The sequence below is a fragment of the Gallinula chloropus genome, assembly GCF_964237585.1.
Source record: "Gallinula chloropus genome assembly, chromosome: Z".
Taxonomy (NCBI): Eukaryota; Metazoa; Chordata; class Aves; order Gruiformes; family Rallidae; genus Gallinula; species Gallinula chloropus.
Genome location: NC_140089.1, coordinates 66554447 through 66568675, shown reverse-complemented (window position 1 = coordinate 66568675; position 14229 = coordinate 66554447). Strand labels below are relative to the sequence as shown.

General features: G+C 35.6%; 1 protein-coding gene across 1 annotated transcript in view; it reads left to right on the top strand.

Annotated features, from left to right (window-relative positions):
• The window catches only part of CWC27 (CWC27 spliceosome associated cyclophilin), a 118448-nt gene that overhangs the window by 16607 nt on the left and 87612 nt on the right, over nucleotides 1-14229 (top strand). Inside the window, exon 10 of the mRNA XM_084278966.1 lies at nucleotides 2999-3174. Within this exon, the coding sequence (XP_084135092.1) occupies nucleotides 2999-3174 (176 nt within the window). The remainder of the gene's footprint in view (nucleotides 1-2998; nucleotides 3175-14229) is intronic.

The window sequence follows — 14229 nt, the reverse complement described above, 5'->3', positions numbered from 1 at the left end:
TGCAGTGTTAGTTGAAGCACTATGGAAATGAGGACACAACCTCTCTCACTCTTACACAACCCCCCCCCCCCAGCAAAACAACCTGCTTCTACCTTGTTTCCTGATATTTTTCCCACAAAACATAGTGTAAATTCAGATTCTTGAACTGTTGTCCTTTAATTTCTGCTAAGCAGTAGCATTTGTGTCAGATTCTCAGAATGGTATTTAATTATTAATTCCTTAGCTGCTCAAATGGCCTTTTGTTTGGTGAATTGGATATGTGGAATATGGAATAGGCACATGTTAGGCGTATTTATTGAAATTTTTATTTTTCATCCTATTAATCTGAATGCTGTGGTAATAATGTAGGAAATAGAAAGGGTTTTTTTTTACTGCAGGTGCTCTTGGGTTTCATTTCACTGAAAGGTCTTGTGTAGAATCAAAGGCAGTTACCTGAGCCTTGCAAAGCGGTACTAGTATTTTATCATGTCTCCTGGATTTATTTCAGTTAACGCGTCATCTGATTGCTTTCGAATTTACACTGCTGCAAGATATTGGTAGTTTTATAGTCATCCTGTGAGCAAATAATTCTTGCAAATCGCCCTATGTCCCCCGAATAACAAGACCTCAGTGTGCAAGAGAAACTTGTTATTATTCCCTAAGTGCCTGAACTTGCTGTTCACGCTATTAAATATCATCCTGTTTCTCTTGCTTCAGTTGGATCCTTTGCATTAACAGTACCTCATCGCTATTGGTTAACCCTTTTTTTGTGCCTGAGTCATTAATGAAAACATTACATGAAATGAGTCCACGAGTCTGATTTTTTTTTTTCCTCCACCAGTGATATTTCTCCATTTCCTCTTTCTGCACAACTTGTTTTTGTCACAGCTCGGTTTTGATAGTTATTGAACATCAAATTTTGTGTAGTACTATGGATAGATGAATTTTGATATCTGCCCCCAATTCAATAATGGCTAAATTTTATTGCACACAGTAGCCATTGGTCAGCGTCACACAAAATCTCTTGATATATTTTTATTTCTAGAGCAAAGAGAAGAATTGGGCAACTCTACCCAGCTAACAACAGCAGCAGAAAACTTGTACAGCTTCTAGGCAGGCAGCTTTGCATTTCTCTGTCACTAGGGAAACAGCATCATCCACCTGAACAGCTGCTTCCCTCTTGAGTTGTCACATAGTCCACTCTGGGTGGAAGTGTTTTAAATTTATTAGTTGGGAATGGGACTTTAAAAAAATGGAAGTCTAAAAGATTCAAGATTTGATGGAGTTAATGAGGCAGAGGTACTGGAGGAGGGGATGGGACAGGAGAATTGAGTACAGTTGTAGAAGCAAAGAGGTTGAGCAGAAGGTTATATTCTATTTTGTCAGTGTTTTACTAGAAGAAAATGGGTGAAATGTGTGAAGAGTGAGAGGAATGGAAGGTTCGGGATGTAAGGGATTCAGCTGAGTTTCCTGTTTTAAAATGCCATCCATGGCATGCTCCTTTCTGTTACTCATATTTCTGTTACTTTTAATTAGCTTACTAGTTAGCAATTACAGTTTGTCTAGAGTTGTCCATTTTTATTCTAGAAATTCTCAAATCCAACTCTGTGTATCACTCTTACCTAAGACTTAGCTAAATCTCCACCACAATTCTGTCTTTATCTTTGACCGTTAGACATCCTGAACACAATCCTGTCATGTTAATTTTCTGGATGCTGTCCCCTGTCATTGAAGTCTGTTGTCATCCCATCTCCCCAGTAATTTATTAAGTAAGCAAATCCTTCAGAAAGTTTCATTACCTCCTCTGTTAAACAATAACTTTATGGGAAATAAAGTGAAATGCTGATCCTATTCCACTTTTCATTTTAAATAGGAGAAAGAGAACAGACAAACCCCCCACAGCAATCTTTCAGTTATTTCATTGACAAAATAATCAGCTATTTTACCGTGCTGAATACTCACAGATTTTGGGTTTTATTCCTGACTTGTCTCCGCTTGTCTGCATCTTAAAATATGGTGGTTTGAAGATTCCAAAATATTGGCTCAAACACAACTTCTGAAATCCAGCTCTTGATTTTTCTATTCCCAAAATTGTACCTATTATTTTTCTTCCATCTCCCCCTCCATGTTTATGGAGGTGGTCTTCCTGCTACTTTTCCTCCTACCTATCAGTCATACCTGAGATAACATACGGTTGCCTTTAGAGTGTTCCTCTCTAAGTGCTGGCATCCCCTGGATGCAGTACACTGCTTTGGAGTACTGTTTCTAAATCTGTCCCTTCTCTCTGTGGTTGAAGTTATTCTTCTGTAGCATCTTACACAATTTTTTTTCTAATTAGCATCACTCCAAATGTAAAAAGATGTACCAGCTAATCTTTGAGATTCATGGGGGCTTCCTTCTCCAAGGAAGGAAGCAGTCAAACTTAGATCCCTTGGTCTAGTCAGGTTTCTTCATTACTGAAAGGAATGACATATTTCTCCCTCCAAATGTCTTTGAACCAAGATGGTTTATCCCATTTTGCCTTCCTCTGCTAGGTCTGGAAGCATTACACCTTTATAGCAAGTCAGGATGATTGATTCCACAGATTTTCAGAGTCTCTTTTGATCGGTGTGGTATTTGTAAATTCCATCACAGAGACTGATGGGCAAACCTCTTCTATCCCATCACAACTGTAGTAAAGCCCTGTGGCCATGTTTAATGGAATGGCTTGATCAAATTTTGGATTCAGGAACAATGACCAGACTACTACCACGTTGCAGACCAGTGAAGGTTTGCAGTCTGCAATAGACTGTTAAAGATTTTTAAGCCATACAGAAAAGATTGAATTTGTGTATGAAAAAACATTTAATTATCCTGTTTCTCATTTTTTGTTCCCTCAGAAACAAATAAGGAGGTACTTTTTAAAAAGTTTCTTTAGAAACTAAGCTTTTTCTCGTGGTAAGAAAAGCTTTCTATATTCAACGTTCTGTAGGTTAAAAAAAAAAGCTAAAGAAGTTCTATAATTTTTAAATCAATAAAGGAGGAAGAAGAAAATGATGAAGATGATGACAGTGTAGAAGGTGAAGCTGCTAGCAATGAGAGATTTCAAATAAAAGAACGCATTGCCAAGAAGTTGAAAATTGATACAAGTGAAAATGCTAAACAACAACTTCAAGAGGAAGAAACTAAAACAGAAAAGAAAACATCTAGTCGTAGGTAAGCTTTGCACTTTTTTTCTTTTTTGTCTTTCAGCTTGTTTGCAGTTTGATTTTTATGCTCAATTCCATTCTTGCAGTTACTACATTGATAGGTTAGTATTACATTAAAATTATTCCCCCTGCTCACCTCCAGCTGTGGAAGATGAACTTGCCCATTGCTTTCTCATTTTTTAGTTTCTTTTGGTAGTTTGAGCCAACGAGTTAAGTTACATTTTGTTACACTGAGCACTTATTGATACCTTATATGGGAGTCTTATTTTTCCCTCTGAGTTATAGATGAAGAGTATTTGTATGAGTCATGCTTTACTTTGTCTTTCTAAGTAGTTGTACAATTGAGTTTTGTAGCTTATTTATCTGTGACAACACATGGTGGTCATCCACCACTGAGACAGAAACTAGAAGTCTTCCTATTCATCCATTAATGTCTGATCTAACGCAGTAGTCGTTCTTAAAGCCTACCAGTTTTTCAGTTTTCACAGTGCAACTTTTTACATCAATTTTTAAATGTCATCTAGGATTGTTCTTAGAGAGTTGAGATATGTCTGTGTTTAGTAATGTAGTACTACATTCAATCATTAAACTAGCTCTAGACAAATGACTGTTTCTGTAGCAATATTCAGCTCTTTACAGACATAAAAGTGTGTTTTCCAGTTATGTAATGTAACTGTGCCAGCCTTTGTGAACATCTGTACTGATCAGCACTCAGTTTTCAGTGAGTTAACATGTTTTCTGGGAACCTTGTGTTTTGGCAGTCTTTCTTTCACAGCTGGTTTGGGAATTTGTGCCTAATAATATTTATATTGCAAACATGATGAATGTTTGTATGCAAGTGATGTGTAAAGGACCTGATAACAAACTTACAAACTTACTGTCCGGTATTTCAGCAAGTATGGGCTCCAGAACTTACTGAACTATTAAGTCTTTGCAGTTATAAAGTTTAATGTTTAAACTTACATAGTCAGTGAAACTTACTGGGAGGTAGGGGGAGGAAGCATTGTAAGATAATTTATTTTCTGTGCTCTAGCTCTGCACAGTTATCATAAATAGCCGTCTCATGAAATTATTCTGGCTTTGCCTATGCTAAATCCAGCGTATGTAGTGAGTGTCTTAGATTCTCTCCCATAACAGTTTCTTCTGACCCATTCCTCCTCTTTTTTTATTGTTGGTTTGGTCTTGGTTTGGTTTTGGTTTGTTTGGTTTTTTCGTTCTCCTTTTTACCCCCACTACAGATACAGTTTTATACGTTAATGGCCAAAGCATATTGTCAACACAGAAAAACACAGGATAGTCTAGATTGTCCTTTTGTGACAAAAGAATACCTGGTAGTCTAGAAATTCTTCAGAAGTTCCTTTTCGATTACCATCCCTGGCTTTGGGTCAAGACACATAAAGCTACATTTTTTGTAGGAATATAAATACGCCTTGAGGTAAAATACGTATCATAGCTTTGGTTGGAAGTCAGTTGCTGTTTTACAGTCACCAGTTTACATACTTGAATTGCACCCCTGGCAGCTAAAAATAAAACCAACCATATATTATTGAAGAAGGGGCTGTTGTCACTTATGGTGGACATTCAATCATTATCTTAATTGTAAAACAAAAATAATTATTAAGGGAAAACAGAAATCACACCCTGACATTTGAAACTTGATGGATATTGATCAGGTTATCTTTACCTAAATAAATTGGTAGCCTTTTAAAAGCAAGATTAGTAAGTTTTGAGCATTCCACATGAGGAAGTATTTTTACCTGTGTGGCCTGTGTGTTTAGAAGCATGCTGTGCTTTTAGAGTGGTGTGAACATTTGCATTATTTCAGATAAACTTTTAATATTGGTATATTAAAATACATTGACTATGTTTCTGTTTGTCTACCTTTTTTGGAGCAGCAAAAAGCCTAGTGAGTGCATAGCCAAGAAAAATTTATTAACCGCTAATAAGTTTGAATAGCTCCATAAAATAAAATATTCATGGGATATAAACAGGAAATTTGGTCCTAAATCAGTATTGATTTGAATTTGAGAAGCACACCAGCTACAATACAGAAGCCTCTGTAGTTTAGGCAAATTTGTGTAGATTCTAGCCAGTTATTTTTCAGGCCTAGATGATGTTTCTTGTGATTTTATTTGCTACAAAGACAACTGCATAGCTGGAGATAAATAAGAAAAAGCACTTTACATAAGAAGTGCAGCTGAGTAGCATAAAAATATATAGTAAACAAAAACTGCAATCTAAATGGGGAGAATTTTTTTCTGTCTCATGATTTTGCTTTTCATTAAAGGCAAGGCAACTAACTATCTTTCATGCTTTGGAAAACTTCATGTAGTCAACAAGATTTGTGTGGTCAGATCTGTAAACTGATGTTTACCCATTTCTTTTGGAACCATACATAAATTTTACCTCTTTGTAGAACCATGTTGTGCTATGTATACCAGCATAAAACTCTTTATTTCATCAGCATTGGCTTTCTGTTTTTCATTCTTCTTTTCTCTTTATAAGAGCACCTAAATCACAATATGTGAAATTTACTGCCATGTTTTCATGGCTGTACTAGATATAACTCTTTTTCCTTCCTGCCATCTTAGTGTTTTGAGGCTGCTTTGGAAATTGGTGGCTGTGCTATCTGCTCTAGACAGCTGGCCCACAGGAAATACACTGAGATCAAGGAGGATGATGGGTAACTTGGATCCCCAAATCTGGTTACTAGTCCTAAAGTTGCATAATCTTAGTGGTACATTGAATGAAGATATATTTTACATCAATGAAAATGATTATGTATGTGGGACAATAAGTACATGAGCTAGTTTTCTGGTTCAAATGTTGCAGAAACATTTTGATGAAGCAGTTTCTTGACTGTAGAAAAGACTTAAGTCCTGTTTTTCAGTACTCTGCCTTCAGTGTGATTGATTAATCCTGCACCCTAATAATGTTTGTGATATTAACCATAATATTCCCCAATACTAAGTAGTTATAAGCTGCTCAGAGTTGAGGAACTGTTCTTCATCATGGAAATTGGGAAAACACAGATTATTGTTAGCCATACTGAATTGTGGAGGTGAGAATTCAGAAATTTAAAAGCTTCCTAAGAATAGGTTTTTATGTAAAAGTACCATCATGTACATGGCAGCCAAATAACATGTCTAGAATAAAACCACATTTGACTCTGTATGTGCATCCTGCCCACCCTCTCTTTTAACTGCTAGAAACACTTGTGTAAGGTGTAATAGCAAGTTTGTGGCATGGGGGGAACACAAAGCTAGATCATAACCTTAGGACAGATATTCAATGGTCAAGCTTGCATGACATTTTATCACATGTTCAGAGACATCTGTATAAGCATTCTTTAAGCTGCTGGCTCTGTGGACTGTCAACGTGCCATGTTTGTGGGGATTCCACTCTTTCAGGGCATTAGCAGTTGTATTATAGCCAAATGTGTTATCTTAACTCAGAAGAGGGTTTTATTGGATGTGTTTTTAACAATTTGGAGTCATAACCTTGGGCAGCACTGCTTAGTACCACATGCAACATCAGTTTCTAGTGTTACAGTTTTGCAAATATTTGTCTGGCATCCACTGGCATAAAATCATCAGAGGCAGAGTTATTAACTGTAAGCTCTGATGAGGTAAAGTAGGATGGACATGATCAAATTTCATTGTCTGAATACCTTTCTGTGAGTGTACCGGAGATGACTGATGATATTCTCATGGGACTTACCGCGCTCTGTAGTCCCCGTGTGTGGATAAGAGCGGGCAGAGAATGGGAGGTGCGAATACGAAATACCACACAGAAAGTTGGATCCAGCATACACAGCTTGGAAGGTAATGTCTAGTAACATACCACAGGGCCAAACAGCCATGTGGATATCTATCAGAATTGTTCATCTCCTCACATGTTTAAATGTGCTAGCAGAATAGTTGAACCTCCAAAATTTTTTTCAGAGTATTGTCTATTAAAATACATGACTCTTTCTACAAATCTGTATTCTCAGAATCACAGAATTGTAAGGGTTGAAAGGGACCCCAAGAGATCATCGGGTCCAACCCTCATGTGTATCAGTCTTACTGCTTTTAATACCGATCTGTTTGTGAATCCACAAGCTTGCACATCTGTTTCAGAGAAACAGTACGAAAAACAATAGACACCTTCTCAAATTCATGGTACTGATATTCAGTGTCACTTTGAAATGCAAACACTTTGCTCAACTGGTAAAGTTAAACTTCAGTATGCATTTGAACCATTTGTGTGTGTTTTGAAAATAAATTGAGACACTTTGGTATTTTTATTAGATAGGAAACCTCAGGAAAAATAATTCCCCACTTATTCTGGCAAGTTGTTAGAGAAATTCCACAGGTCTGTTGCGATGGGTTTTTTTACTAGCATGCTTAAATCCACACTTCAAAGTATAGGACAGCTCTTTAAATGAAGTAATGTATACAGATAGAAGTGTTTGCCTTCACTGCAATGGTGATTAAATTTACCAGCATTATTTCAAGTTTTTTAAATGGCAGTGGCTTGAGATGATCATTTTAAGGCTTCAGGGTAAACAGTCCTCTTCTAGTCTGGTAATTAAAAATACTGCTTTTACATTTGTTTTCATCCTGTAGGTGGAGCTCGGGTGCTGCACATTTCTCATTACCAGCATTAAAAAGTTTTCACTGCTGCTTCTTGCGAGACTTGTAGTGTTCAAGTAGAGTTTTTCACTGTACAGTCAACAATTTCTGTTGCATCCTTATTATGGAAGTGCTATTACACAGCAGCATGAAATAGGTCTCTAGAATGGCTGAACTGCTCAGAAAGAATAGCTGACTTCTTTTTGCGTAGTTAGCATCACTTGAATTTAACTGGTATTTAACTCTTGGATATTCTTTCTACTAATAATCCTATCCCTTGCAGTTGAACTAAGTAATCACACTTACAAGCTATCACTTGACATGAATAGTAATAGTATCAGTTACTGTTAACTACTGCTGTAAATAGCTATATTGCCACCTCTTTGCATTACTAGTTTTTCATATATGCATATTGCTTGTCATAAGTAAAATAAATAACCTCAAGAAGCTTTAGACATCTACTGTGTATGTATATATATATATGAAACTACTTGCGTAATCCTTAAAGCAGAAGTCTGTAATGCTTTTTAAGGTATAGTTCCTCTGATGACTTTTTCTGTCTGTTAAAAGATGAGATGAAGTAACTAGTTTACTTAGAAGTATCTGCACTTGGTCACATGACTTGCATCCCCACTGTCATTTTGTCATCTAGGCACAATAGTAATAAAAATAATAATGCTAGGCAGACATGCTCAAGTTCATGCTAAGTCGGTTTCATACCGTGCAGTAAAAACTGCTTACAGTTGAGACACAGAAACATTTTCGTAGTGTCTGAGTAAACACTGCCACGCTGAGCATGCAAGATTGTTTTCCCAAAGTGCTGTCATAGTACTGTGGTCTAGAACAGCCAAAGTTAATTTTATGTGTGATTTTATGGAAGCCGTCTTTTAAAAGATCATTAAATCAAACTACTTTTTCCTCTTTGTAAATCTGCAGTTGTTCTACATGAAGAATTGGATATTTATTGTTCATAAATTAATAATCGTGGTAGAATGTAATAAATAAAATAAATAAAAATAATTTTGGAAACTCACATAATTCCAAATGGGAGAATTCTTGTAGTTCTTAAAATTATTGAAACTCTTAAGTTCTTTGTTATTAGTAATAAACAGATTTCTGTATGTCTATGCATTCAAGGAGGCTGAGACCGATGTAATACAAGCCTCCTGTCAATGGTATCTGCAAAGTAGCAAAGTAGCAGATACCATTGCAAGGCTGCTGTCTATAACCTGTGAAACGTGCTGGAAATCCTCTTGACTGGACGATGTTGGACCTCTTTTAAAAAGAAGTAGTCATCATAGGGTTGAGCCAGGAATCCTCGCTTTGGTCCTTAGGCAAATCAGGGAGTAGGTCTACTGGTAAACTCTTGCTGGGTATGTGAAGGAAAAAAAGGTGATTGGAAGTAGTCAGCATGGATTTAGAAAAGGCAGGATGAGGGGAGAGCGATGGATAGTATCTGGTTTGAGCATGAAGCTTGAGTAGATGGCTTTCTGAGATATTTTCCAACCTTAATGCTTCTGTGATATGTTTCTTAATTTTATTTTTCTTTACCCCCTAGACTCTGCTGAGGTCTGGAATAGCAAATCCAGTAGATTGTTTTGTTGATGCTGCTTTTTAAAATTGATTTCAGGTTACATACATGTATATGTATTTAGGTATTTTGTTTATGCTTCTTATTTAAACTTAATCTAGTATCTCATCTTGTGTTCAGGCAGCTACTTTTAAACTTCTTTTTGAATATTGTTTAAGTAGTGTCAATGTGGTGTGAATACCATATACTTAGAGATACTCACTTTGGAATGTGAAGTTTATCTGTTTCTATATAGAACCGCGATAGTATTTTTTCGAAATAATTATTATTTCATATTTATGAATAATTATATTTCTAGTCCTACTAACATTTTCCTAAATGAGATATAACTGTTACTATCAGGTCTTGTCCAACAATACAGCTTTTTTTTTCTCTGCGCTTTTCAGTTTAGCACAAGGAAATATAAGTTGTATGTTAATAAGACTGACTTCTGAGTTCTTGGAGTACAAACTTTCTTTGCAACTGACTCTAGAACTCCTCTGTACCTAAAGAACTGCTGCTGCTTTCATACAGCAAATTCAGGGATTCTGTTAATAGTGTTTTAAGCCAAAGGACACCTTTAGATAAACTACGTGTTATATTCTGTAATGTACTGCCCCTGTGTCAAGCTCACTGTTTGGCTACAGCTGGACACAAAAGGGATTCAAATATAATTTGTGTATATCAGGAGAGTGTAGTTTGGTCCATATTTAGTCAGTAAGTGTAATCTATTCCAGTTTAGATACCTCACCCCTAACAGTACCTCATCCAGTTTTACATTTGAATTTGTCTGGGTTTGGCTTGTGGCCAGGTTTTTTTCTGTGCCTATTTCTCATGTTCACTGTTCTGTGCCTTATATTCTGTCTTCAACTACTTAAATTATAATTGAGGCCTTTCTGTCTTTTTGATAAGCTATACCCACTGAGTTCTTTCAGTCTTTCACAGTAAGACTTTTTCAAGTCCTTAAATCACTTTATGGCTTCTTCTGTTCTTTCTCCCGTTTTCAGCATTCTTTAAAGAGCTTTAATTGGTATTGTCTTGTGAGCCTTACTAGTGCTGTATATAGAGAGCAACAACTTTTTTTTTCCTTCCACTTCCCTATTTATTCATATAGTACCCCATGTCAGGCTTTCTTACTGATATACCACTCAGATTTGTTACATTGCATGAGCTTTCCAGATTGTTTTCAAACATTAGTCTTCAAGAACAAGTTTCATATTTTATACACTTAAATCTAGGAAGTAAAAAACAGTTTTGATAATTAACTGTCTCTGGCTTTTGTTTTATTTAGCAAGCCTGAATTGCTGAGTAATCCTGACAGGAAAATTTGCTACTGTTACAGTTTTTGTGATTCACTAGTAGTGGATTAAGTACTGAGTTCCCTGGAGTGAGTAGATGTGTTTCCAGTCAGTGTTTAATGTCTCATTGGCAACTATTTTAAGCAATAACTTTGTAACCTAATTCTTACCTAATGAAGATGTTCTTTTGGCCTGTTTTCTTTGCCAATTAGTTTTTTAAGGACTTCCTTACTTGAAAGTACTGGGAAACAAGTTTTCCTGATTTCAAAAAGAAAGGTTATATGAATTATCTCTAAAATCAGCCAAGTTAGCAGCGTAACATGGGTCAGGAATGAGTCAGGAACTCATGCTGAATTCTCCTAAGAAACTGATAGCATTGTGTCAGAATTGATATGCTACGCTGAAACCTTTTTGGTTTTGACTAGGATGCATTTTTTTGTGGTAAGTTTGTTGTATTCTAGTTTGATTCAATAACTATTTGTTCATGTGCTTGTAATCCAAATCTATTGCCCTTTTATCATGATATCTTAACTTTGGATCCAAAAGTCTTTACTAAAGTTCATAAAGTGCCAGGTCTAGGAATAATGGAAAACATCTATTAGTTGTTAAAGGAATTTAAAAAAAAATAAAAACTCCACCACCAAAAATCCCCTAAATTGTTGAGTGGAACCAAACAGGAATTAAAATCTTCTAGGTATGCTGGACTACTACAAAAGATGATTGCATTAAATTGCTTTGACTTTTGCACTCTCCCCTGAGCTTATATTTTTTCATTATTTTGGTTCCTTCAGAGCTTTGTGACTATGCTACCTACATTTTTTATTTAATTTTCGTAGAACTTCTGCATTTTTACATATTTGTTAGTGTTAAGAGTAATGATTGTGTTTCAGCTGACAGTGAAAGTGTAACTGTTAATATTTATATTATATTCAAAGTCATTCATTTAGTGTTTAAAAAGAATGAAATATTATGTTCCATTTGCATGGGTATTCTTTTAAAACTGGGAACCACCTTTGGTTAAAAAAGCAGCAAATCAGTTTATACTGTTTCATTTTGACTTACTAGCTGTGGGCCATTTTGTGTTCCACCCTAAAATAAATGTCCAAAGCTATTTTGAACAGTTTAATAAATTAAATTGAGAAATTCCAATTGTATGCAAAAATAGTTGTTTAATCACTTTAAAATAGAATAATTACTGATTACATTAAACTAGACTTTTAGATATTTCTCCTAGATATAGGAATGTATTTGAACTACATTGTCTTTATTTGAACATAAAGTTGGTTATGATAATTGCATGACAAAGTTGAGTATTGCATTTGATGGTTGGATCTTAAGAGGTCTTTTCCAGCCTTAAAGATTCTATGGTTCTCTCCATATATAGATAGAGATATATACAGTCTGTGTAACACACTGCTATAAAATGTCAGCTATAGAGTTCCAGTACTTTTCATTTGACTTCATTATGCTCTATGTAGCTGGTATTTCAAATAGGATGGTAACTTGGGGTCTGTAAACTTTTCTTGGGGCATAGAGGAGAAATTGTGTTCTGACCAAAAAACCTCCCACCTGTTCAGCTGAGTACTCTGAATTTGTTCTTCAGTGCTTCTTTGTATTAAGGTACTCTGCTGTGCTTTGCAAAACTGTTAAACATAAAACTTCCACTGAGTAGTTTCTAGTGCTCTTCACCCTGCCCTCTGAGTTCCAACTATTAGACATATTGTAATGAGTGTAACACTTTGTAAATTTTGCTGGGTACTTCAATAGAGTTTGCCATCAGCATCCCCAGATCTGTTAGAGTACTGTATGTTATATATTAAAATACAGTCTAATATATAAAATATTTTAATATATAATATTAGAATGGAAGCTGAGAGGGCACTATACATTCTTGACCTTAGAGGTCTTGTGGCTTTCAAGTGACTGAAAAACATTACAGGAGAATCATATATGCTGAAGTCTTTTGCAATTAGTGTTCAAAGTTTATGTGCTATCATCTGTAATCTCACCTATCATGCGGTTTTGTCCCGTAACGTGCTGACAGAAAAGTTTGAAATTATTGTCTGGAAAACCAAGCCTATAAACTTCCCAAGGAAGTTATTTGCCTCTTCAGAATGGCCTCACAGCTTTTCTCAAGTAGGATGCAGCACCTGTAATCTATAAAATTCTAACCAGTATATCTGGAAAAGTGCAAAAGCTTATATTATGCTGAATTTCAGGGGAATGTATGAGCAGCAAGTATTTCCTACTATTCTTGTTTCAATGCAGAATGTCAAAATATCTCTCTTTAGATTGTGACCTTTTGTGGCTTTTGTTACACTAAACATGCCAACTCTTCTACTGAATGTTCTTCAGTAGTTAATAGATTTGGATTTCGATATCTGGTCTTTCACTCTTGGCTTGAAATGTCATTTGCAAAGCTTTCTGGAGTAGCAGAATCTTTCTGATGGAAAGTACAAGGCATATGAAATACGCTGAGGTATATACAGAGCAGTATGGCAGTATTTCACTCTTCCTGTTTTTCTATGTCTTTAATGACATGAGTCCAAGGAGTTGCATTAGGTTAGTCAATTGTCTTATATACAGTGCTTCATGAACTGAATTAGACAATTTTGCATGTTCATCATATGAATTCTTGAGAATGTATTAATTCAAGCATGTGAACTTGGTTGCAAAGACCTGGCAAGGACATAGGAGATAGAATTTCTGTATTATGCAGGTAATATCCACCTAAATATTTTCAGTATATGTGAGGACAGTGTTCTTTCCCTAGAGAAGAATTTTGTGGGAATCTAGGTAATACTCAGCCTGAATACAGAGGTAAAGAGTTTGGAGTATTAGATGTAAGGGAGGGATTAAGTTATTCCATTAACTGTGAATTAATTTTCCATCTAAAGATACAGAAAGCTGCTGCTACATGTCAAAATAACATTTTCCTTGTTTTACTCTGTATATGTCAATTATTCTGTATACAGTGCCTGCCACACATATGCCAAATTCAGCTTGAACTCAGAATTGTGACAAGTTTTGTAGAATTTAGAAAGTGCATTGTACTGGTTCTGATTTACACAAGCCTCCTGTGGTTTGCAGGTGCAACTCTCTTGAATCCTAAATGCTTTTAAGTCTGTGTTACTTGAGAGAACATGTCTGTTGTGCTTTATTGCCACAGCAGTAAAGCAGGTGTGTGTGAGCTGGAGCTACCTGGTAGAAAAGGGAAAACTTTTTTTTTGTTATGTTGAGAAAATCACAGACACAAATTAGTGGGAATTCATTGTCTAGGTATCAGAACAACAGTGTGAATAGTTTTGGTGTGACTTTGATTAACAAATCGGAAATGGGAACTTACCCATATTCTTTCAAATCAGTAGTTAAAAGAATTCTTTTAAATTCCATTTTGGTTGAGTGTGTGTCTGATTAATGAAGTCACTCTTAAACTTCTATGTTTTCAAAAGTAGAAACACATAAACTTCCACAACTTTGTAATTTATAAAATGAACTTTTTATCTGGTTTTTTTTTGTGGGTTTTTTTTTTTTTTTTTTGGTGTCTGTTTATGAGGGCATCTTTATAAATTAGGTCC